This window comes from Podarcis gaigeae, assembly GCF_964106915.1.
Source record: "Podarcis gaigeae genome assembly, chromosome: 15".
In the NCBI taxonomy this organism is placed as follows: Eukaryota; Metazoa; Chordata; class Lepidosauria; order Squamata; family Lacertidae; genus Podarcis; species Podarcis gaigeae.
Window position 1 is genome coordinate 40,883,753 of NC_139692.1, and position 26,281 is coordinate 40,910,033.

General features: G+C 43.8%; 1 protein-coding gene across 1 annotated transcript in view; it reads right to left on the minus strand.

Annotated features, from left to right (window-relative positions):
• Positions 1 to 1,692: 1,692 nt before the first annotated feature.
• Positions 1,693 to 26,281, minus strand: part of MED13 (mediator complex subunit 13) — a 103,091-nt gene continuing 78,502 nt past the window's right edge. Inside the window, exons 15-30 of the mRNA XM_083714985.1 lie at positions 24,723 to 24,919; positions 23,485 to 24,398; positions 21,556 to 21,723; positions 19,967 to 20,190; positions 16,957 to 17,146; positions 15,327 to 15,777; positions 13,979 to 14,195; positions 13,281 to 13,472; positions 12,822 to 13,045; positions 12,205 to 12,347; positions 11,341 to 11,499; positions 11,060 to 11,248; positions 10,192 to 10,343; positions 9,290 to 9,463; positions 7,800 to 7,900; positions 1,693 to 7,112 (exon numbers count right to left, since the gene is read on the minus strand). Coding sequence (XP_083571111.1) covers positions 6,980 to 7,112; positions 7,800 to 7,900; positions 9,290 to 9,463; positions 10,192 to 10,343; positions 11,060 to 11,248; positions 11,341 to 11,499; positions 12,205 to 12,347; positions 12,822 to 13,045; positions 13,281 to 13,472; positions 13,979 to 14,195; positions 15,327 to 15,777; positions 16,957 to 17,146; positions 19,967 to 20,190; positions 21,556 to 21,723; positions 23,485 to 24,398; positions 24,723 to 24,919 — 3,828 coding nt within the window. The 3' untranslated portion in view covers positions 1,693 to 6,979. The remainder of the gene's footprint in view (positions 7,113 to 7,799; positions 7,901 to 9,289; positions 9,464 to 10,191; positions 10,344 to 11,059; positions 11,249 to 11,340; positions 11,500 to 12,204; positions 12,348 to 12,821; positions 13,046 to 13,280; positions 13,473 to 13,978; positions 14,196 to 15,326; positions 15,778 to 16,956; positions 17,147 to 19,966; positions 20,191 to 21,555; positions 21,724 to 23,484; positions 24,399 to 24,722; positions 24,920 to 26,281) is intronic.

The window sequence follows — 26,281 nt, forward strand, 5'->3', positions numbered from 1 at the left end:
GAGGGTCAACAACATCTTGACAGCCAAAGGTTTCCTATCCCTGTTTTACTCATTGCTGCTAAAATTAAAAATACAATCTACATTGCTACAGTAATATTTTGAGTAGCCCTCTGTGTTTAGGGTGGCGGCTGCCTTCTGTCCACCTTGCGTAAGAGAGAGGATGCAGAAGTCACAATGTGGTCCAACAAGCTATGCTAGTTTATGGGATCCTCTTTCTTAACTTTCTGTCACCATACGTCTTTCACGTCTGAGCAATGACAGGAGAGAAAGATACATGAACAGCTTTGCATAAATCAGTGTGTTTTATTCTGCTGTTGCTAGTTATAATCGGGGGAAAGAGAACTGAATCTCTGCCTTTTGGGAAATTTTATTCACCTACGCTGTGGGTTAAAGCCTCAGCGCCTAGGACTTGCCGATCGAAAGGTTGGCGGTTCGAATCCCTGCGGCGGGATGCGCTCCCGCTGCTTGGTCCCAGCGCCTGCCAACCTAGCAGTTCGAAAGCACCCTCGGGTGCAAGTAGATAAATAGGGACTGCTTACTGGTGGGAAGGTAAACGGCGTTTCCGTGTGCAGCTCTGGCTCACCAGAGCAGCGATGTCACGCTGGCCACGTGACCCGGACGTGTCTTCGGACAGCGCTGGCCCCTGGCCTCTTGAGATGGGCGCACAACCCCAGAATCTGGCAAAACTGGCCCGTACGGGCAGGGGTACCTTTACCTTACCTTTACAATTCTGAGGCTCCACCAAGCATTTCAGCAACATCTCTGTAATGTAACCGGAAAGGGCTCTGGGCTTTTAAAAAGAACTAAGCAGGATTCTGTGCCATCTGATCTCACATGTGTGGCTGGCTACTTCTTACCTGGTGGCTTTTAAGTGCAGGGCTGACCATGTTCTACCTCCACTGAGGATAAAGCTATCTATATCTACTAGCTATGAAGGCTGTGTCCTACCCACCCAATCATCAGAGGCAGTGTACTTCTGAGAACAAGTTTCTATTCTGCTTGTGGGATTCCTGTAGGTATGTTAGCCACTGTGAGAACAGAATGCTGGGCGAGGTGGACCTTTGTTCCTACCCAGCAGGGCTTCTTTTACGGTCACTAGGTCCCAGTGGCGAGTATTATGGTGTCAGTGTGGTGTGCTGCTTAAGAGCATGGCCTGGGGGCCAGATCTGGCCCAATCACCTTCTCATCGGGAATCAGCGTGTTTTTACATGAGCAGAATGTGTGCTTTTATTTAAAACGCATCTCTGGGTTATTTGTGGGGCATAGGAATTCATTCATTTCCCCCCCCCCCAAAAAAAAAGAAATACAGTCCGGCCCCCCACAAGGTCTGAGGGACAGTGGATCGGCCCCCTGCTAAAAAAGTTTGCTGACCCCTGCTTAAGAGTGTCCAAGTAAGACTAGGGAGATCCCAACTCTCAGGCTGCAAAGGCCGCTGAGTGGCTTTGGGCCAGCCGCTAGCTCTCTCAGTCTAACCTACCTCATAGGGAAGTTGTGAGGATAAAGTGAGCAAGGGATCAAGTATGAATACTGCCTAGACTGAGCCTAGTGGAACGAAGATTGGATAAAAATGCAAAGAAAAGGTGGCGGGGAGAAGAAGTTCTGATTCAGGAACCAACCCATACAGACTACTGTCACTTTTAAGGTCATGTGGAGTTGTTGTTTTTAAAAAAACAAAGAGACGTCACAATGAAGGAAGGCTTCATGAATAATTTATTCCATTTGAATTTTTTTTAAAAAGTATAAACCTTTTTCCATTTCCTCAATCACAATTTGTACAACTCAGTGTTCATGGCATTCTGCAACAATAGTGTTTGTTCCTTATTTTTATTGTATTTTTTGTTATCATAATGTTAAATAGAGAGAGAGAGAGAGAGAGAGAGAGAGAGAGAGAGAGAGACAGACAGACAGACAGACAGACAGACAGACAGACAGACAGACTTGGACCATTAAATGTCACTGCTGAATACGAACTTAAGAAATCTCCTCTTCCTCCCCCTGTTAAAGTGACCCAGCTTTTTAAAAGAACATTTATGAAACCAACATGTCCAGTAACGATGCCACAACTTTTAAAACGCAAGTAAGTGTTTCCAAGGTTCTCAAATCCAGTTTATTTGGAAAACCTACTAATTATACATTAAAACTTTCCTGAAAAGTTTGACCCTGAGGATTAACTTTTTCAAAGTGAAATTTTACTCCTTTAGAAACAGATGCAAAGAAAAGGGTATTTTCTATATGTGATTTGGGATCCTTAGACTGAAATTATTTTCAAAGGTGATAAAATTTTGTCATCTCGAGAAATTTATTTATTAATATTATTATTATTATATATTTATTTTGTGTCAGGACAGCTAGTAGCAGAATTGGCCTAATTGACAAAGCAAGCTGACAAGAAGGAAAACCCAGCCCAAAGCAATGCTGTCTGCATACATGGCTAAGAATTAACAAAATAATAGTCTGTGCCAAAGCTAGCTGCAGGGCACAAGGGCAGTTTGAATAGGATCAAAATCAGAGTGTTTTCCAGTAACACATTTTGATATTGCAGTAAAGACAAAATATGCTTCATTAAACACACCTGTGAGCTTTCTGTAATAATGAAGGGCTTTGAAAAAGAAGTTGCCAAGAGCAGGCAAATACAAAAAAAAGGAGTAAGTTAACTGTGCCATACAGATGGATGTGTAAGATGAGAGGTTTAATAAACACTTACAGAAAAGGGTGTGCATCTAAGGCCACAACTGTGGAAACCAAGCAGTTTGAACATAAGTTATAGCTCACGCTGGCTAGGTATTTGCAGAAATGCTACCACCTCAGCTGCCTTCTGACCATCCATGTGAAGTATGCACATGCCCTGTGAATTGATAAATCAGCACTACTAATGAATTAAGAAGTCAATGAGGCCTGCAAGGCTTTCCCAACCTTGGCCATTTCATCAATTTAAAGCTGTCCACAAATCGAAAGATAGATGCCCATGTTTCAACTTCCTAGCCTTTTTGAAAAACATTCTAATCCTTTCTATGTTTTAGCTCAAAATGAATTTTCTCTTTTCTGTCTAGGGAGGGGGAGAGACAGAGACACAGAAACAGAAACTGTGATTTAGAGCTCTGGCAGGTGGCACTCTGACCCAAGATAAGACAGACATCCTACTCTGAGCAGCATCCAAAATCGGGGTAGTCCTACAGCAAGGTGATTTGGCAATTCTGCTATTTAGTGTTTTGCAAGCCGGAACACCAGTTGTGAGCCTTAACAAAATGACACAGAAATCTCAGCATTTCAAATGGATTCACACAGAAATCCTCAAAGCATTGTGTAGTCTGTATGGGACAAACAGAAAATTGAGGCAAAAGCCTTTGGATGGCTTATATGGAAGAACTCTTTATTACGAAGCAATACTATAGCTCAATGAGAATAAAGTTAAATAACCTTTCCATAGGTACAAGATAATGCCACGTGGGGTTGTGCTTTGATAGTTTTAACCTGAAATGTGCTGGGGATTTCTTCACGATCAACTGTTTCCAGCTGTTCAAACTTCTTTCCTCTGCCATTTACTTGAGTCCAGACAGGTCCGTCAACAGCTAACCCTAACCCCAACATCCCTTGCATGCTTCCATGGCAATTAATTTAAATCTGATTTCTACTGGCATCTTATTCCCTAAGGCCAATTGTCCCACCACCGTGCGATGATCATTTAAACAGGTAAATGGCAGAATCTCTGGGCAACCTTATCTTCCTGAAATGGACCTACTATGAAGTTAGCTCCCTAGTCAACAACACACAGTCCATTCTGGAGTTTTGAGGACGTCTGTGCAATCTCAGTGCTACACCCAAAGTCATGGTCCAGCCAAAGTGCATTTAAGTTCCACTGGTTTAAGTGGGGAAGATTAAGCACACATTTAAAGCTCTCCAAATGAAGTCCCATGAGGCTTGGAAAGTACTTAATGCTGGCTGACTCATTTTCTGCTATAGGCAAATAATTTTAGCACCACTCTTTAGGGAGGTGGAAACATCTGGAGAGTATCTGCCGTTAGCAGATACTTGAATATCAAAGACAGGTGTACACAGAGAGAAAATGCAATGCAATAAATAGCAGAAATGTAAAATGCAACCCCAAATATTTAAAATTTGTATGTGACTATGTTGCACTTACTTTAAACATCAGTCCCTAATTTAGGGGGCCAAGTTTTACTTCAAAAAGCTCACCCCAGGGATGAAAGAGATGCAGATCATTTTAATACCTGCACTTACATCATCATATAGTATTATGAGCACATCGAAATGTTAATCACTCTCATCTTGCAACAAAATAGGTGGTTTTTCAGTCAGGACTCTGTAAAAGTTTAAGAGGAACAGGAAATCTTCATCAATTCAACTTAATTTGCACACCAAGAAAAGTTGCTACTAGTGCTTGCTGCCGCCACCACTGATATATTCTATTAAGAAATTCAAAGTTTTGTTTTTTCACAGAAAAAGAAATGCTTTCAGGTCTAAATAGGTTGTACATACTTCACATGATTTCAAAAATATCCTGAATACTTGCAATTGCAGTACTTTGGAAAGAAAGTAACTGGTTATTACGAGGGGGGTTGAAGACTTGGGATACTAGCGCTGCAATCCTAACCCCCTTACCTGTGAGTAAGCCTCACTGAATTCAATAGGACTTACTTCTGAGTAGACATGGTTAGGCCTGCACTATAAAACAGGCTCCGTGAGCCATTTTGCTTGACAAGTTGGTGACCTTTGCTATTAACAAGGCTTCCTCAACAAGTCTGCACCACTGCTCACCAAACCTCAAAAAGCGAAGCTGAGCAGCAGCAGGTGGCTGGTGGTGGGAACAACTTTCCTAAGGGTCCCACTTACCCGCCGACATGGCTGCCGCTGCTGTTTCCACGAGTGCTTCCACTCGGGTGGAATATGGTGCCCTAACACAACCTGCAAAATAACGTCCAGATTCAATATTTGTGGATGGAAACACAGCCTCAGGGCCAACCTTGCATAGCGGAAGACCTTCAATTGGATGGGCACAGTAATTCTGAAAGCGGCAGCATGCAGATATGAAAAGGGGAGGGATCAAAGTGTTGCCTCCAGGAAGGCAAGGAAGCAACTCAAGACTGGATACATGGGTGGAGGAGGAAGACGAAGCCACCGGGTTCACAGGCAGAAGGGAGGAAGAGGTGGGAGTGGCGCAGTTCATGCCCGTTCCCTTGGCGTTTTACCATGCTGGAACCTGGATGTTTATTTCAAAAGGGGAGCCTGAAACTTCCATTACAGAGTGTCAAAACCAATAAGAAGATTAGATCAAGAGGCCTGAGAAAGGGGGAGTGGGAAAGAGGAGAGAGAGCAAAAGAAAGGAGGTCGTTCTCTCATTAGCGGAATCAAGTTCAAACACCAGAATTCACTGAGAACCTATTTACACCATATTCCAATTCATATGCATATCAAAGCTTAGAATCAAAACTGATTGGGTTTTCCTTATTGTGTTTTTTTTATATATAGTAGTATGTATAAAGTAGCTAAAGTTGGGCTAAAATTCCAAACCATAAAAGGAGGACAGCAAGGGTAGCAGTGGCTGCAGTTTTATGGTAATTTAATCCAAACACGGAGAAGGTTGAATGGGATCCTAATGATGAACCCCAAAATACTTGGAAGATGAAAGTGACACAGCTTCACTGAAGGGAAGGGCATTTTTAAAAGGAAGAAGAAGAAGAAGAAGAAGAAGAAAGTGTCGCGATTTCATCGGGTGACACAGATTCTCTCTTGGCTAAAACGCACAGGTGGAAGAGCAGGAGGTCCTTGCAGCAAGCACACCCTCCTTGCTTGAAAAATGGGAAGAGGCCTGAAAAAACTAGTCTCGGCCCTCAACAAAAATACAAAAAAAATTAAAACAATTTATTATTATTATTATTATTATTAATATTATTATTATTCTTTTTTAAAATTCTCACTACAAGTTAAACCACCTAACAATATCACTTCTTTTAATATATTGCCATTATGTTAACTCTGCAAAGGTGTGATATAAAATTGCTGTAAGACCCGGTACCTTTTTTTCTCTCTTCGATTTTATATAAACACAGTGAACTTCATTACTGTACACGTATAATCTGCAACTACAGCTTAGCTGTAAATCTCCCACACACAATGGCATGGACATTTATATCCCTCCCGCCCCAACTCCTATATTCCCCCATTAAACTGTACATCAAGACCAAATACAAATTTTACTGTCCCCATACCCTCAACCCCCCCCCTTACAAAAAAATAATACTCTAAAAGCAAACCTACCGCAACTTTCAATTAAGACGATTACATATATATTTTTAGACCAATTGCTTTAAAGCAAGAAGGCGGTATAAACCTTCTAGGAAAATTTTTTTTTTATAAAAGAGGTTAAGAAATATAAGACAATTTATACATTTAAAAACTTACAATAAATAAGAGATGCAGGCATTTTTTTTTGAATACTAGGTACTATAATCCGATACAAGAACATTGCAGTGTTCCAAAAGCATTCGACAAATTCTGGTTTTTTTCCTTCCTCGTTTGTCTTCTTATTGTCTCCATGCTCATACTTTTTAAAATATTCATTAAACATGGCTGGGGCCTATGGCTCATATACTCTTCACAAATACTGTGACGGGATGGGGTTGGGGGAGAGAGAGAATGGTTACTTTGCTACTAAAAAGATGTGTTATAATACATTTCGACTGATCAATTCATCACTCCAATCAGTCTGGTATAGGCAAAACACCAACAAAAGCAGGGGGCAGATGGAGAATTAAACACCTGGGTTATGCAGTCCCCACCGCAAGTCAAAACCAAATAGTTGCTGGAAGTGACCAAAAATGACATTCCCCTCCCTCAAATCACAAAAAAATGACTTGCACAGAGAATAATTAACTTAGTCCTGCAGCGAAATAATCCTTTCCCTTTTTGTTGTTGCTCTGGTTGTTGTGTTTTTCTTCTCCTTGCCCAGTTCAGATAAAGATCACAGCATATTCATGATAAAGTTATACAACTGATTCAGCACCACAAAGTGAACTGGGAGACACGACCGCCGGTCCTGGGTCGCAGGATCACAGGTTAGCCAGGAAAGTGCGTTGTACTGTTCCAACACAAACCTGGGAGAAGGAAAGAAGGGAACAAGGACCAGCCAGGAAGTCATTATTGGGAAGGCTTTGCAGTTTTTTCAGCACAGGTCACTAGGATATAATTTATTAACCCACATTTCTGTTAGCAGAGGAGCTTACAGTAAGAGGCAGGCTCAAAATGCTTCACTTCCAGCTACCAGGTGTATATAGCAGGGAGGAGCTGCATGCATGGGAAGGTTGGAAGTTGGCCAGGGGGTAGAGTAGACACAACCTTACTCAACCCAAGTGGTACAAGGAAGCCTTCTTGAACTAAAGGGGCCTACTCACAAGAAGTGTGCACAGCTGTAGGTTTTATTCAACTAAATCCTACTCAGAAATAGACCCAGTGAAATGAATGAATGTGGGAGTCTTTAATGTTTTGAGATATAAAGATATATGTGTCTGCACAATACACACACACACATTACCTGCCCTATTGGTCTTGGTCCATTAGTAAGATAAATTATGAGAACAGCTTCATAAGACAACCTGAGAATTTCTCAGTGCTGAAGGATGTATTAAAATAAATTCAACGTACTGTGCTGTGTAAATGAGCGTATAAGCAAGAGAAAACCACCGGCAGATTGTAGCAAACTGCATGGCTACAATAGCAGAATTGCACCTTTAAACAACAAATCCTGTATTTTGCACGCCCTCACACACAACTGATGATCATACCTGAGGACATCGGAAGTTTGATTCGAGTCAAGAGGGTGGGAGTGTTTACTGTGAAGTAGCTCGTCCGATTGCACTGAAGGCACATGGAGGTGCAGAGAAGCCTTTAAAAGAAGTCAGAACATACAGTAAGTGTTTATTACAATGCTTTAAAAGAGAGAGAGCGAGCTAATAATCAAATAATAATTCCTCTATAGGGACAGAGTTTAGAGCATAGCTCTGTGGGAGGCCCTCCTACCAGTGGGTGTCCACCACAGTAAAGATCCCCTCTATAACCCTGAACACACACACACACACACACACACACACACACACACACACAGCGCAAGTCTTTTCTGGGTTTTGTTTCCATCTCATCCTCTTCGACCAAATGGAGAGAAATCCAAACAACCCCCCCTCCCCAAATTCTGAGGGGAAAAAACCAAGGAATGCAATTGTAACCAAGTTTATACTATCACTCACTACATTTACAAAATAGGATGGATGGCCACAGACAATTAGCCAGGGAAGGCAGAGTACAAAGAAATGAGCCAGTGAATAACTTGTGGGAAAGTAGTGGGTAAGGGTCCCCCTAAACTCCTCCACATTCTTGAACACAACAACTTCCCCCTGCTCCCAGGCAATCCCCCCCCCCCCAGCAGAGGGCAAAGTGCAGTTGCTCATCCTTGCCTACTGGGGCAGAAATTGGGTGCTCTCTCTAGTTTTAGCAAAGCCGCCCACTACTCAGTTTGGAGCCAGGGCACAGCCTTCAGCTGGTCCCCAGACTTGACTGGAGAAGCACCTGCTCACTGCTGCACTCAGAGCCAGGGATCAGAAGAAGTCTTGAGCAAATCCTGAATCTGGGTTCGAAAGGCCAGTGCCGGAATGCTTGGCTGAAAGGAGAAAGAGCATCTTTCCCTCTCTACAGCTCAGCGGAATAGCTAGCTGCTTGGGCGTCCGGGGCAGTGCAAATGACCTGCACCCGGGGGCGGGGCAAGCCAGGGCAGAGCACATTGCGCTGAACCTCCACAGAGTCCGCAAGCCCCACATTGTCATTTTGGGCAGCGTGGAGCCTGCAGGTGGCCAAGTCACCGCGTCACTCCCCAGGAGAGCTGTGTGGCCCCCTCAGTGATGACACCCGGGGCAGCCCGCACCCACCGCATCCCCCTTGCTACACTACCGCTACAGCTCACACCTTAGTGGGACACGTCTCTGAAAGTCTTTGGCCACCAGTGACTCCTTGATGCTGTACCTGCCACTTCCTTGATCAGGCAGGCAGGAGCACCCTGCTGCTTTGAACGAAGTAGTTGGCTGTTAAGTGCAGACACAAGTCTTTCCAGCTGACTTGGTACATACCAAATGCCCGCCTACAAGCCCACGTTGCTGCTACTCCCCCACTCCCCCCGAAAAGCTCTCCTGAAACTTACATAATGATACGCAGTGTATGTCTTTAGAAGCACTCTCTCAACAATACCAATCCCCACACCTCCCAGACTTTGCTGAAGGTTTGTTACCTTAAGAAACAGGGGACACTGATTTTGTGCTTGAGGACACGCCGACCAAAACCAGTCAGGCAACGGACCTGCTTTGGCAGTTGAGACAAAGTAACCAAGGGCCAGCGGTTGCTGTAGGATGTTGGTGACTTCGTCGTGAGACTCCGTTGAGAGCAAGCGATCTGTACCTTGACCCTGGTGCGACAAAACAAAAGGTGGGGAATTGGCAAAGAGCGCACAAGGAAAGCCTTGCTGGATCAGACCAAAGGCCCATCTAGCCCAGAATCCTGTTTCCTGCCACAGCCAACAGCATGCCTACGCAAGCAGGGCAGGAGTAGAGTAGGCCACAGCTGCTCATGGTCCTCAACAACTGGCAATCAGAGGGTGGCTGCCTCTGGTCCCGGAGGAAGGAGCCTTAATCCCTCAGACATTTGCCAAATCCCTTTTTAAAGCCATCTGCTGGTGACCACCACCACATCTTCAAGCAGTGAATTGAACAGATTAACTATGCCCCTAAATACCCCACTATTCAGCTACATTGGATAACATGTTCTAATTTTAAGAGAGAGAGAAAATCTTCTCTCTATTCTCACCATACTTAATGCTGTAAACCTCTATCATCTCTCCCCCCCTCCCCTTTGAAAACAAAAAAAGCCCAAAACATTGCAACTCTTCCTCATAAGGGAGTTGCTTCATTCTAATCATTTTGGTTGTCCTTTTCTAGCCCTTTTCCAGCTCTACAATATCCTTTTTGATATGAGGAATGCAGAAGGCAGCACTATATCCCAAGGAAGGATTCCTTTTATATTTGGTTGCCACAATATTGAAATGGGGTACTTGACAACCCCTTGGCCATCCAGATCAGCACTGAGGCAAACACATGGTTGAGTTCTTAAATATGGTTTCTTGCCATAAAACCTTACCTTGCCCATGTCACCTCCATGGGTGAAGTGGGAACTTGGTGAGTGCACAGGGGACCCGGTAGGGGATGCAGGGAGGATGTTTATAATATCAGGATCAATATCAGGATCTCCAGTGTCTAACAAATCAAAGAGCCCCATTCCATCTGCTCCATCTTGAGAAAAGCAACAAATACAACAACAAAGAGTCTGTTAACAGAGAGTTGCTATCATTATGATTTATATAAAAAAAGGAGAGTACACAATGTTATGAAGAAATTATTTACCCACAGCTAGCATGACATTGTGGTTGGAATACTGGGCTTGAAACAGAGGGCTGCATTCAAATCCCTGGGCACCCATGAAATACATTCAGTGATATTGTAAATCTGGCTGGTCCCAGACAGCTCTTGCTTCAACTGACACTGCATATGCATGCCAAGACACACATGCACACAAACAATTGGCCACTGCCCATTTTGCCTGTTCCCTGTAATCATGGGGTTGAGATCTAATAGGCTGCTCATAAGCACTCTATCAGAGGACAGTGAAGACCTAAGTCGGGGGGTGGGGGTGGGACAGCAGTGCAGATACTGGAAAGGAAGCAAAAGGCTGGTGTGGCTGCAGTGAAAAACCTTATGCCTAGGAAAGGCAGACTTGTGTGTTCTGGGGGAAGGGTGCTTAAGAAATTGGGGTCAACTAAAGAAGCCACAGGTGCCAAGGAGGATGGGGAAAGCCCCACTTGTGGTCTAGAGATAGAGAAATCTATGTTTTGTTGGGAGGGCTCAATTTCTATCATCTACAGGCCTCATTTTTCATATCTATCAAGGAAACATTTTTATATGAAAGTATTTGAAGACACACAAACACATACACACAAACAAACACACACCATTGTTTGTATTAAAGGCCAGATCCAAACCAGTTTCAGTGGTATAAGTTGATGATGCTACTTGCACAGATGCAGACGTGGGAAACACAAGTATATGAGTGCACGACGTATCCTGTGGGGTGTTTAGTTGGGACGTCTGCATATTTAGGGTGGTGCTGCGCCCAAACACTGAGCCAGTTGATACAGAATCTTAAAGAAAGAGAGAAAGAGATTTCACTAAATAGTACAGCCAATATGTTTGCTTTCATAGAAGCAACAAGTGAGAAGCATTTCACAAATACCTGGCATGATGACAAAGGATCCCTGCGGTTCGACTGCCACTAAGCAGGCGCTGAGAATGCTGGGAGAATCGGCAGTGGAGATGCCACACATCCTGCACATGTCTTTCAGCCTCTTGCTAAGTGACTGCAGATTTCGGCGACTCAGCAAACAACTCCAGTCTAAAGATGAAAGCAGAGAGATTGGCTACCAAGGAAATGATTTTAAATGTAAATGATGGCTAGCTGCTGTCATGTTTAGACCACAAAATGGGTACATTAAAAACTGGATGGACCACTGTATACAAGCTTCTTTCTTAAGCTATTCCGACCTCTTTTCCAAGAAAGGAAAAGAAAGCTAAGCTACCTGGCAAGCAAACTGCTTTGGAAATTATTTTCTTTCATCAGTTAGTGACTGTTCACAAGGCTTTTCCTATTTCAGGTGTTAAAATTGCCAGCAGGGGCTAAATCCAAATTCTCTGCTGAAACTGCAGTTTAGATGACAGAAAGCCCCTTTTCCCCATGGCATAAACACTCCACCCCAAAAGGAGATTACTTCCATATGTATATAATTCTTTGATCTCAGGGGCCACTCTGTTCTCCAGACCAATGATCCTGGAGCAAGGAGTAGTCTCCGCAAAAGTTCATTTTGTGACCCCTGCATTGCTTGCAACAATTTTCTGTGGCAGTAAGGGCTTCACAGTTCTAGAGCATGCATGCCTAGTCACATTTATAGATTCTATCCAAAATGTGTGTGTGTGTTATGTACATTATTAAATGTGCCATTTTTGTTCCATATCAAGCATTTTTGCTAGAGAGGGGACAAACTTGCACAGAACGTTGCATCTCCATGGGTGACAAATATCTTCAGAGATGTTTCCATATTACCTTTTAGCTCCCCGTGGCCTATTCTTCCAAGACGTCCTATTACAACTCTCCAAGGCAACGAACTCATCTGCACGAGCCCCAGGCACCATTCCCAGAGTTTCTGAAGACCAAGTCTGCGAGCAGACCCCTTTTTCCTACGAGCCCTGGTAGGAAATAAAGATTTACTAGTAAACAAATGTTTTAAGACTGCTCCCAAAGAACATTTAGACACTGTTACACTTCAATATTTGGGCAGCCAGGATCAAGACGGGGGGAAGATTCTGTACATGTTCAAAAGGTGCAAGATCCAAGCAGTAAATCAATGCATCTACTCCTTCTTTATTTAATTACTTACACCCTGTTTTTGAAAATGAGATGCTTCTAAAAAAGCTTTAAAAAGTAAGAGTGGGCACGTGTGTGTGTGTGTGTGTGTGTGTGTGTGTGTGTGTTTGTGTGTGTGTGTGTGTGTGTGTGTGTGTGTGTGTGTGTGTGTAAAATCAAACACCCTTCAAACATGCAGTAAAAACACTATCAGCATAAAAATCCATGAACCATTAAATGAATCATAAAAAGGTTTCCAGGAAAGAAAGTTTTTCTAAACTTATCAAAATACAGGAAATGAATTTCACAGCCCTTACCTGTTAGGTACATCAATGTTGATAATGCAGGTTTCCAATAGTTCTCCATATAAATCTGTGCACGATGCAAGAAGCCACCTTTGATCATGAGAGAGACAGTAGCCCACGAAAAGCACATTATATTTCTGCCCAGCCTCTCCAAAGGTTTCTCCCAGCTCTGTCTGTTTATCTTTGACAGGAGCCAATATGAAAGGAGGGGCGTACAGCTTAATACACTCTGGTCTCTGCAAAACACACACAAAACAGAACACTTAAAACCACAGGATTACTTGTCCCACAGAATAGCAGATCCCCATATAAACAAATGAAACAGAATTGTGTGCATGCACACAGCATCAGTTTTGCCTGAGGGATAGGCGCTCACTCACACACTCACACTATTGATACGTATCTCATTCTGCCAGTGTTTTTCAGAGGTTTACCAGATTTCATGCCTACCAACTCATGGTTCTCACTTACTTCTGGACTCCTGAGCGCCATCTCCATTGCCAAACCTGGGCCAAACCCAGTTAATGTTTTCACATTGGTCGACGTTGGGAGTGGCCTCCGGCATTGCGTGAAGGCGGAGAATGCCAGCGATTTTAGATGCTGAGTGTAGATCTGCCTGTCTTCGTTCTTGACTGGTTGTAACAGATATTGACAAGGAACAAGCTAAGAAGGTCAGAGAGGGAGGAAAAGGTAAGTAAGTATACACTGCCCAATCTGATACCAGTATATAGAAGCATTAAGACAGGAACAGCCTTCATGCCAAAGAAAAAGTAGCATTTGCACCAGTTTTGACTCTGGGCAACATCCTATCACAATATCCTGTGCAACCAATAATAAATCACTATAATAAACCAGGACACAGCCATGTGCGTGGAATCATAGTATCATAGAGTATAGCTCACAAGATGAGGTCAACATCAATGACATGTTGGTACTTTCAAAAAGAGCTAAGCAGCCAAAGAAATTTATTTAATTCTCCTGTTCTGACCTGAACAGCACTTGAGTTAGGAACCTTTAAAGAATCACACAAACCACCCAAAGCCACTGTAGAGCTAGAGCAGGTTTTAAGTCCAGCCATCAGAAGGTAACAAGGCTTCCAAGAACTACTGTGGGCAAACACATTAAGCAACAGGCTGCCTTTGGCTTCCCACATCACAGAATCAGCTTACCTGAACAGAAACAATGTTTCTGATGTTAGTAGGGAGATTTTGGATCATTTCAAGAAAGCAACGGAGAAGACCCAGAGTCCACACGCTGGAGGAGTTGCCCTCCTCCTTCTTCTCATACGAGAAAGGGTCAATAATGTAAACTACGATGGCAGGTGGGTAGGTGACTGCGTGGGAATCGCCGTCAGTGGGGACTCCCACTTTGTCGCGGTCCATAGTGCTGTAAGCAGAAAGCAAGCAAACATAAGAAAACAGAAAGCTTCTTCCTTGTAAGTGTTAAGACTGTGTTATGTGTTCACAAATTAACTGACTTCTTTTCACCCAGCAGAGAAAGACTCCCATCTCCCCTACGCAGTATTTTAAGGGGAAGCCATATTTGCGGCTTTTGGGAGCCATCAGTACCTTTGCGGCATCTGCAGCTAATATACCTTCCCCATCAATTATCTCAGGCTTATCAGAGCACAGCAAACACATTACTCACTAACAAAAGGGGCACAAAGGTATTAGGCACTCCTAGCACCAAAGGGTAAAAAATTAATGCAGGCATCCTTCAGAGATGAGTAACCATTGGTACAATTACTCACACTGTACTTCCTCAATTTTGATCAGAAGTTTGCTGGATTTAACAAGAGTTGGAACACTTGACCTGGAAGTAGAAGGAAGCCTAGGGAATTCAATCTTTGCAAATTCCACATTGCAAAAATTAGTGTGTGTGGTACTTTGCAAAGCAGAAGAGCACAGGCCTTGCTCCAAGGAGCTTACAATCTAAGGCACTGGAATACTTTCAAAATTTAGCAGCTCACATACAGTCCTTGGTTGATATTGGAGACTGTCATAGCACAGAAGGAAGGATACACTTTGATCTGTTTGGGCCAAAATGCTGCTAGCTACAAGTTGAAGCTCAAACAACTGCCTTACTTCTATAGTGTGGTTTTAATGACAGCAAGGACACCTGTTCAAGAAATCAGATTCCTGCAAAGGAGATGCCAAACTGGTGGCATATTTTCTCTCATCTTACTTGGAAGGGAAGTTCCAGCAAAGTCCCCAATCGCCCCATTTTGCTTTAAGGATAAGAACCCAGCATGGTGCAGAGGTCAAGAGTGTCAGAATGAGACCTCAGAGACCCAAGTTCAAGTTCAAATATCTATCCATCTATGAGGCTCACCCGGGTTACTTTGGGCCAGTCACCATCTCCCAGCCTAAACCTACCTCACAGGATAGTTGTGAGGATTTAAAAAAAAAAAAATGAGGGGGAGAACCACGTGTGCCACCTTGAGCAACTTGGAAGAAAGGCAGGATACAAATGGAAGTGAGTACACATTAACTGATAAATCATTCTTTGCCATGTTACCTCTCTGAAACTTCTGAGTGCGGCTGCGGAGGGACTGACGGGGCTTCCCCCGGGATTGCTGCGGATGGCAGCTGTTGCTGCTGCGTCCCCGCCTGCCCATTCTGGACTGTTGCAGACTGCGTGGAGAGGGAGGAAGGAGTAGTAGTGTTGTTCATGCTGCCAAAAGGTGGAAAGGATGATGGTTTGTTCGCTGAAATCCCACCGCCTGAACTGGAAGAGGAGGATGAAGTGGCAGTCGTGGTCATGGTGGAACTGGCCGTGGTAGTGGCAGAGGTGATGGCACTGTTTGAGTTCATTGGGACAGCATTACTGGGAGCACACGAAGGGGTGGATGATGGAGTAGAGCTGCCTCCAACCTGAGGCGGGACTGATGTAGGATGGCTGGTGGGAGGAACTAGGCTGGACTGAGAAAGCAAAGAATTGTCCAATGGCTGTGTAGCAAGGTAAGGACCTTAAAACAGAAAAAGGAGAAGAAATTAACCAAACCTTCTGCTTCTGCGTTAATGAAACTTGACAGAGCATCATATTCATTTAGATAGAGAACCCGCCAAACTGTAGGTCCTTCACAGTTTACTACACAGGGGAAAGAGAAGAGATACCTATTTCATGGGGGGTGATAACCTTCCCTGAAATTATTATTATTTGATTTGTTAAGTCGCTTTATCTTGTCCAGTATAAGCCAAAATGATTTACAACCAAACCAAAGGCGGTCTACCAATCATCCTTTAAAATACAAAAGTGCACCAGAGCGCCAAAGGTTTTCTAGGTTGAATTCTCAGTTCACACAGAGCACCTGTCAAACTCAGCAGTGCTCACAAACTGACTTTGCATCCATAAACATGACCAGGGCTTTTTTTTCAGCCAGAACTCAGTTCCAGCACCTCTCAGGTGGGCGTCATTACCATTATGTGAGAACAAGATTCATGGTGAGTTCTGGCACCTCTTTTTCTAGAAAAATAGCACTGAACATGACCACAAATGCTTGGCATAGGTCTGGGTGCTGGAGGGTCTGGGGGTGGAGTAAGAAAAGAAATAGATGTGGAAAGAGTTCCCCAAAAGTAGAAAGTTAAGAGTCAGAGGCCAAGGCGACTGCTTCATGTTTTTGGCTCCTGAAATATGATTGCCTGAAAGCCCCAACAACTACTTATGGTTCACTTAATGTAACTTTGCACTAACAAGATCAAATTAGATTTCCAACCCCTGTAGCTGCACAGAACATTCTGAACCCTAGAAGAAAACATAGCTTTCTCTGTCTGATTTAGCAACTCACCGCTAATATGCAAATTATATGGGTCAAGGGACATGGACAACTTGCACTGTACCAGATCGGAATTACAGTATGGGTAACTTCAAGCATGGGAGCTGCATTTTTTGCATGCCAGCATCTCATCAGCAACTCTGTTCCAACCACATATGTATTGTATAACCACAGTGAAATAATTTTACAAGTGATGGCTTTAGGGCAGGGATAGCCAACCTAGGGCTCTCCAGATGTCACTGGACTGTAACTCCCAATATCCTGGACCAGGGGCTATGTGGACTACAATTGATGGGGGGTGAGTCCAACAATACCTGGATGGCATGATGTTGGCTATCCTTGCATTAGGGGAAGGAAGTGGGGGGAACGTACCCAAATCATATCTGCAGACTTGAGCGTACAGTTTGAGTCTAGAAAATGATTCGCTGTTGGCGTGAGCTGCCTGGGAGAACCACTCAGCGACAGACTTCTCAGAAAGTTTGGTTGAAGCAGCAGATCCGACTCTCATGATCCCGTCAGGCAACAGTTTACAGATGGGTCGATGCTGGCCAAGCCTGCAGGACTGCAAAAGAAGCAGCAGGAACCAAACATGGTGAGTGGACAAATATTTTGACAAGTGGACCGCAAGTCTAACATATGGGACAGTGTCACTTTAATGCACTGGACAGAACACCACAAAGCCCACAGCACCTCAATTCATTTTTTTGGTTTAGGTTTTTAAATGCTCTTTATTAATTTTGCACATCATTTAGAAGACAATATATCTCAATGTAGTTTTGCATCAGTATGCCTTTTCCAGATCCATGGCATTCACTGCTCCTGTCCCGAAAGTGCCCAAAACTGGAATCTTTGTTGACAAATAGAAGCAAAGAGCTTCAACTAAACATTGCAGCTATTTGCTTTGATGCAGCTGCTGAATCTCCCCCAGAACTTTCAAGCTGTTCAACAGTGGAACGGTCTCCCTCAGGAGGTTGTGGACTCTCCTTCCTTGGAGGTTTTTAAGCAGAGGCTGGATGGTCATATGTCATGGATGCTTTAGTTGAGATCATGAGCGCAGCCAGGATTTAGTGGGGGGAGGGGGGAAACTGAGCTGTTTGTGACATGACTGGTCAGTTAGTTAAGTATTTCTATTTACTTACTTGATTTAGGGGGGGCAGCCCCCCCGGCTACACCTATAGTTGCGATTCCTGCATTGCAGGGGGTTGGACTAAAAGGCCTTTGGTGTTCCCTCCAACTCTACAATTCTATGATCCTCAAGCAACAGACTGCAGAGTTGACCCCCTGAGGTCAGTCATTGTTTTCTGTTATGATCGTAACAGAGAAAATTGTTTCCCGGCTTCTTGTGTGAATCTGCAATCTGTACACATTGAGGTTATTTTAATGTCTTTTTATCATCTTGAGTTTTGTTCTGGCTCGCAGCCAAGGCAAATAAACTTGGACCTGAGGAGTAAGTACCACAGCTCCCTGCTGCTGCCTATGCTGCAGATTAGCAACCCATGGTATAAATTAAGCTACAAGGCATAACGCCATGAAGCTTGCCACAAAAAGATGCCTCTACTGTTCTTCCAGGGAGGCTGCCATGTTAGAAGGATGCAGCAAAATCTAAAGACTGTTGTTTTGGACATTTTTCTTATGAAAGACGTGATTCAGTACCTTTATATGTTTGCCCTACAGTTTATTCAAGTGTCTCCATAAAGTTTAATACTCTCAAGCATTTTGGTTGCAGGTTAACCCATAGAAACAGTGGATTACGGGTTTTTTAAAAGTAGCCTCATGGCAACCAAAGAACAGCAAATTAGTGGACCAGAGCACACTTTGCATGATGCATACAAAGTTTTCCCCAACTATAGATAGAAGGAGGGGAGAGTTGTCACAAAATTAAGTCAGAAGACCTATGGGGTTTTTTTTTAAGCATGATCCTTTCAGGAACTGCATGTTCCTGAAACAAGACTAAATCAAATAAAATCAATAAAACAAGACTAAATCAAAAGAATGAATGATCCAATCAGTGCAGGTGTGACTAAGTCCCAACTGGTAAGGAATTGGCAATTGAAGATGAAAACACACACCAAAAGAAGTGATTGAGCCGCTCCTAACCTCTACTGAGCCCAAGTTGGATGGTGTGAAATCTGCCAATGTACTTCAACTTAGCAGGCTTGACCCTGGAGTCTCCTTTTGAAAGTGGCCATACTTTCAGCAAATGTTTCAAATCTGCTACTGAACCGCCAGTGAAAGAGAGAACTACTCACACCGACTCTGACTGGATCTTAATAATACTCTGGGATGAGACAGACTAGTACTATTCTTCTTTCCTGAAAGCTTCAACGTGGCAGAACATACTAATTTTAACAATTATTATTGCTATTATTGCCTGCCCTTCACCAACAGGCCTCAGGGTGGGTTACAACAACTTAAAATTAAAAACAGCTAAAAAGTATTATAATCACCGGAATAGGGTTGGTTCTGGAAACACGTTTTGGGTGTCAAAAGGCCACCCTCTTATCCTAACAAGATTTAGTCCAAAAATACAGTGTGGCTACCCTGTTACATTAAGTAAGCTTTTTAAAAAAATATTATAAATCCTTGAGCTGAGCCGGGGGTGGGTGGGTGTGCACGCACACACGCATGCACTCAAATAAAGTACCGTATTTTTCGCTCTATAAGATGCACCAGACCACAAGACACACCTAGTTTTTGGAGGAGGAAAACAAGAAAAAAAAATCTGAATCTCAGAAGCCAGAACAGCAAGAGGCGTCGCTGCGCAGCGAAAGCAACGATCTCTCTTGCTGTTCTGGCTTCTGGGATAGCTGCGCAGCCTGCATTCACTCCATAAGACGCACACACATTTCCCCTTACTTTTTAGGAGGGAAAAAGTGAGTCTTACAGAGCAAAAAATAAGGTAATTTTGGCTTGCCAGAGTATTCAGAGAAGCCTTGCCATAACGCTAGTTGCTAATCAGAGATTCAACGGATTCAAATATACCGAAATCCTCTTTTATTTGGCTTTTGTTAAATGCAGGGTAAGACTGGCAATGCCTTGGAATAATGGCCAGACAGCACCTTGCAGGAGCACAGGGAAGATTCAGTAACCTGGAGTTAACACTGTTTGTAGCCTTAAATGCAGGAGGGCAGTACATAATTTAACCACTTGATGGCATCTGCATGATAAGGAAACTGCTACTTAAATGAAGCCCTGCTAAAAGGAGATGAGTCTTTTATCTCTTTCTACCATCCATTTTAGCTGATTTGTTGAGATAAGGTCTGCAGGAGGTTTTAAGTGTCAGCTGGAATGCAAAGTTGATAAATGGCACCATTAAGGGGGGGGGGGGGTAGGATTCCTTCTGGAGCACTCCACGCAGGGCCTCCTTCTCATATTCCCTTACCTCATATATTGCTGTGAGATCCCGAAAGAAGGTCTTTGCTCCGTTCAGCAGCGCTTCATTCTCTGGACACACCACAACGTAAGCAATGTCTCTCTGAGATCCATAGGGTTCCAACATCAGCCTCTCCCAGTACGGTAAGGCAAATGGGGACAGCACCAGGAAGTCGTAATCGTATCCCAACAAAAAAGTTGGAATGGGCAGTGGTTCTGGAGACTCATCAGTTCCTAGACAAGGAAAGGGACATTTTTTCCCATATATTAGAATGGAACTGGAGCGCAACAGTGCACCCCCTTCCAGATTCAAGGGAAGCAACTGCCGAGAGAAAAATAAGATGCCAGATGTCTTCTGGAGCAAGTTAGTCACTCCTAGTACTGCCATCAAAACAGAATTGGTCCATTCTGTCCCATCCGATCTACCTTTTTTACTACTCTGTTCCCTGAAAACAAAAGCTGGAAGTCCACGGAGTTAAACAAAGATACCAAGATGCAAAATCCTGCAAATTAGTCTAAAGCCGGAGGTCTTAAGTAGTGATCTGTAAAATACTCTCCAAACATTTCTAGTGCAAAATTGGGGGCTGGCATGTAAACAAATCAAGCAGCAAGTGTGGCTTCCCTCATACAAACAAATCCAAAGTACTGGGCTGAAGGACAAAAGTTTGCTTCCTACATCTTGGGAGAACTCATGAAGGCTTCGGTAGGAACAAAAGGATCTAATGAGGGACTCACAAATGAAGATTCACAGTAGGACTCCATAGCTCAATTCAGACATCACTGCCATATCACCATCAGAAATACACTATGGGTTCACACACCCCACATCGTTCCCTTCTATACACCAATTCCCTCCTTTACTTAAAAGTTTTCCTTAATCATAGTTGCCCATTTTGCCCTACCTGGGCAAACTGGGTGTAACCATACTTTTCTTCCAAATCTGAAATGGAAATCCACTTCTACCTAGGAGTTTCTTCTTATTTGGAAACACGGAAGGGGGGACAGAATACAGTGGTACCTCGAGTTACGAATGCCTCAGGTTACAAAGGCTTCAGGTTACAAACTCCGCTAACCTGGAAGAGTTACCTCGAGTTGAGAACTTTGCCCCAGGATGAGAACGGAAATTGTGTGCCGGCGGTGCAGCGGCAGCAAGAGGCCCCATTGGCAAAAGCACGCCTCTAGTTAAGAACAGTTTCAGGTTAAGAATGGACCTCCGGAACGAAGTAAGTTCGTAACTAGAGGTACCACTGTACAACATCTGGATTATGGCTGTATGGTTGATTATATTGTACTGAAAGGATAGGATACAATTTTAAAGTTCTCTGGTCTTGATGTCTAGCATCTCTATAAATGTTCCTTCATACTCTCCTATCCTTCCAGCCTATCATGAGTTCCAAAATAAACTCATGACCAAAATTCAACCCAAAGAAGAGTGCATCATAACCTCCCAAAACCACAGAGAATAAACTGAGATTTCAACATACTACTACTTCCTGAATTCCCTCCACCCATGCACTAGGAAAGGGTAGGAAAGTTTAAAAATGATCCCCTCTCCACACTGAAATAAATGAAAGAAACTGATCTGTGGACAACATTTACCGTAAGTGCCTCGGCCAGCCATTTTGTGAAACTGCTGCCACGTGAGAGGACCCTGCACTCCCCAAGAGCGAACGGTTCGTTTTTTCTGAATTGCATCCTGGAGGACAGGCTGAAGTGAGAGCAGCATGCGAAGGATGTCCTGAGAACACTGCATGCTCACGTCTCCAACTGAAACAACCAAAGTTAGTTCAAAGAGGTTGCAAAGTAGTGTCCTAGTCACAATCTATACATATCAACAACGCATTTCTAAGCTCCAGGTGTTGTACATTAAATGCATGAAGTTATCTGTGCTCAGAGAACGCAACCCACATCACTGCTATGAAATTTTCTATTTTATTGTACACTGCTTTGGTTAGTTTAGTTTAAAATGAGGGATGCAAACTTTAAGCAGTTTTGGTTGATGAACTACAAGTTAAGGCCACAATTTATTTATTTTTTAGGTGCATTCACTTATCCACCTCTAAAGGCATCTTAGTAAAAACACCATTTGCATTTAATTTTTAAATCAACCAACCCATTCAAAGAAAACAACGCATTTCTAAGCTCCAGGTGTTGTACATTAAATGCATGAAGTTATCTGTGCTCAGAGAACGCAACCCACATCGCTGCTATGAAATTTTCTATTTTATTGTACACTGCTTTGGTTAGTTTAGTTTAAAATGAGGGATGCAAACTTTAAGCAGTTTTGGTTGATGAACTACAAGTTAAGGCCACAATTTATTTATTTTTAGGTGCATTCACTTATCCACCTCTAAAGGCATCTTAGTAAAAACACCATTTGCATTTAATTTTTAAATCAACCAACCCATTCAAAGAAAATGATTAACAGATTAAAAATTCTTCAACTGGTTGACAACTCTACTTAAAAGCAGCATATGGCTTGTCACTGAAATATTCAATTTCAGTCTTCCAAAAACCAAGTAAAGCACATGGGGTGCTTAACTTTCAAAATATTTGGAATTTCCCCCTAAAGCTAAGGAGTTTATGCTTGCTTCAGAGTGTTTGTTACCCAACATCCTGAACAGATACCTGCACAGAAAGATTCCTTAAAATATGCTATACAGCAAAGTAAATACATCCTATGCACACTAAGCTTGCAAAGTAGGCAGGAAATATAGCACAGCCATAGCTAGGTCAACTTGAAATGTCCCACCTAATTCATATTTTTATTTTGCACCTTTATATACCTCTTTTTCTAATTACAAATCAATATGCTTCACATGAGTATAACTTAAAAGATATGGATGGTTCAATTAGGTCTGGTATGGGCCTTTTATGCTTTTATGTGATATGTTTGGACAGGCACATAAATAGGTTCTGAAGGCATGTTCTGATGGATGGTTGATCTCTGAATGATAATCTTATCTACCATCCTGGAAAAGTTATTCCTGCAGCCCAGGGGCAGATCTCTCCCTGCTCTAATTTAGAAAGTATTTCTCAGTTTCCTTAAAAATCAGAGTATCCAGAATTCCCTCATGTTCACCATGAAGAGGCCCTAATTGATCGCAACTGCAATACAACATACTGCCAAACAATCATGTGTATGTTTAGCGGCCTACATCAAAGAGATAGACAGACATTTCTCAAGCAGCCAAAACTTTGAATCTTCCAGGGTAGGCATGGGGAACTGTGGCTTCCAGATGCTGCTGGACTACACCTCCCATCAGTCCCAGCCAGCGTGGCCAGTGGTCAGGTACATTGGGAACTGTAGTCCAGCAACTTCTGGAGAGCCACAGGTTCTCCACCCCTGTTCCAGATAATTATAAATTGGCATTCCAGATATTTTAGGTATAATTAGTGCACCCAAGCAAGCTACCCATTCTTTGCAATTTATGGTAAATCAACTAAGTGATCCCTTTTAAGTCCGCTTTTTATATAGGGTGAGAAATTTAAAACATTATGGGCGGGGGGACAACTGCAAACACTTACCATTTTGTTTTGACCAATGGTGCAAGCAAGTACTCTTCACAAGTGCTTCATCAACTTTCCCTCCCGACATGTTGTCCATAAACTGGCGCCCATGTTCCAGCGCAAGGTAGCAGTCATTACAACAATCCCTTTCTTCAGCGCGTACCAGGTTGCCGATGGCTCCAGCTTTTGGCAAGGGGTCGTGGTCAGCCGCTCCAAATGGCGAGAACAGGTTGGTGCACTGGTCTTGCAGCAAGAGTATCAGCTCATCAGGCAGCCTGTCAGCCTCCTTCGATCCCCCGCCGTGCTCAGTGGAGCCCGTGCGAAGGGCCTCAAAGCGCTTCTCCACATCTTTGCCACATTCCGAGCTGCGGCCTAGGATGTCCAACTCATCCTCTAGGAATAATCCAGAGTTGTTGCCAAACTTCCTGTTCATCACTGCGCTGAAGCCACAGGTACACCTGTACTGGGCCTCTTGTGTTGGATCTGGAATGTAAACTCCAACATCGGCACCTTTGATGTTTGTGTTGCAGACGCAGATGCAACAGCTGTCAAAGTTACAGTCTTTGAAGAGGTTCATCACCGATTCAGAGAGGATGAGGTTTACGTAGAGACTGTGGGCCTCAGGGATAGAAGGAACAGTGGGAGGCTCAACAGAATTTAGCGGTCTGCAGGTTGATGGCGTTGAGGCTGGTGAATACAAGTCCGAATTCTCATATTTGACTGAGCCTTGAGCACTGGCTGGCCCACCAGCCCCACGGGGAGTCCTTGGAGTCCTTGGTGTCCGAGGAGTTGGGAAACGGGGGGTGGAAGGCGAAGGGAGAATGCCAGGCCCACTGTTACTGGGTGGGGCACTGCTGGGTGGCATTCCAAAGGGCGTATGTGTTTGTGGAGTGTAGGCGGGGCCGTATTCTTGATCAATAGTGCTCCCATCACTAGGGGAAAAAGAGAAATATTTTTACCCCAGGCTTTTAAGTAGTACGTTCTCTAGAATTTTTTTTTTTTAAGGATCTGAGCAGACAAACAGTGGGAATCACTGCCAGTAATAGGACAAAACAATGAAGATACAGCGGCACATGGCAACAAGTTTAGAGGGGTAACATAGGACAACCCACTTAAGAGGTTACATTACACCAGCTTTTCCAACGTAGAGTGCTGCAGATGCTGCTGGACTCCAACTCCCATCAGCCCCTTCCAGAGCAACCAGCTGCCAGGGATGATGGGAGTTGCAGTACAAAACATCGCACACAAGCACATACCCTTCTTTGATGAATGGCATTGCAGGCCCCGGAGGAAGCAATTCCAGCTTGCCAACAGTCCAGCTCTGCCGGTAAACACACTCCTCCGGCAGCTTGATGGGCTGGAGACACTGGCTTGGTAGAGTCTTCAACGGAGCAAACATGGAACACCCCACAAAAGCTTGGCTGTTCTCAGGCTTATAAACGTAGGAATAATCCTAGAAGCAAAAAGAAAAGACGTAAATGAAGAGCTAACATGCATAGTCGGAAAAAGAAAAGCCAGTTGTCCCTTTGGTTTGCTGCCTCTGGGCTATGAATCAGGGGAGATGGCTTGAGTTCAAGTAGAATAATACATGGGCCAGATCTGGGCTTAGAAGCTCATTTTGAGTCTATACTAGGTGTGTTTGCACATCACAATATGGCACAGTTAATGGTTTAGCCGTGAACGTGCAGATTGTTCCCACTCTGTTCCTCTCCCTAGCTAGCAGGAAAAACAAACTACGATCCTTGATTTAACATTATATCCAGACTGTGGATTGGTTTTTCCTTTGCTCCAAACAAACCATGATCTGAAAGGTTTGATACAGGTATTGCAGATTCTTATCAGCTGGGGTTCAGGACAGAATTGTCCTGGTTAGCTATTTAAAATTTACAGTACAGCACTCTGTGAAGCAGGCATAAGGTACTGGTGGGGTTACCCATTCAAACACCTAATAACTTATGAAGGCGTAACTAAAGCTACCTTCACACAACTGCAAGCTAAAAAAGTATTAAATCAACCAGGACTGCAACCAAATGAAGACAAACAACTGAGAAAAGCAGGCAGTGGAGAGGAAGACACAGAACTCAAAGGAGGAGGCTGGCAGCAGATGAAAAAAAAGGGAGGGGGGAGAGAAACAAGTAAAAAAAAAAAACCCTGCAAAAAAGGCAAAAACAACATACTGAGGGCTTCTTCTCTGCCCCTGAAACAATCAACTGTAAATTTGACCAAGAGTCATGAGCTCTGTTACCAAAATGGGCACAAACTGGGCTATTATTCTTTTATTTTTGTCTGTAATATAACCATGTAAAACATGTTCTGTTTCTGGGGGGAGGGGGGTTAATGTTTAAAAGGTAAAGGTAAAGGTACCCCTGCCCGTACGGGCCAGTCTTGCCAGACTCTGGGGTTGTGCGCCCATCTCACTCAAGAGGCCAGGGGCCAGCGCTGTCCGCAGACACTTCCGGGTCATGTGGCCAGCGTGACATCGCTGCTCTGGCGAGCCAGAGCCGCACACGGAAACGCCGTTTACCTTCCCGCTGGTAAGCGGTCCCTATTTATCTACTTGCACCCGGAGGTGCTTTCGAACTGCTAGGTTGGCAGGCGCTGGGACCGAGCAGCGGGAGCGCACCCCGCCGCAGGGATTCGAACCGCCGACCTTTCGATCGGCAAGTCCTAGGCGCTGAGGCTTTAACCCACAGCGCCACCTGCGTCCCTGGGGGTTAATGTTTACGTTTCCCCAATTTCACCTAAGCATTTGGCTCATGAACGAAAGAGGAACTATTCCGCTCCCAACCACAGGTGTAGGGATTATTATGTTGGG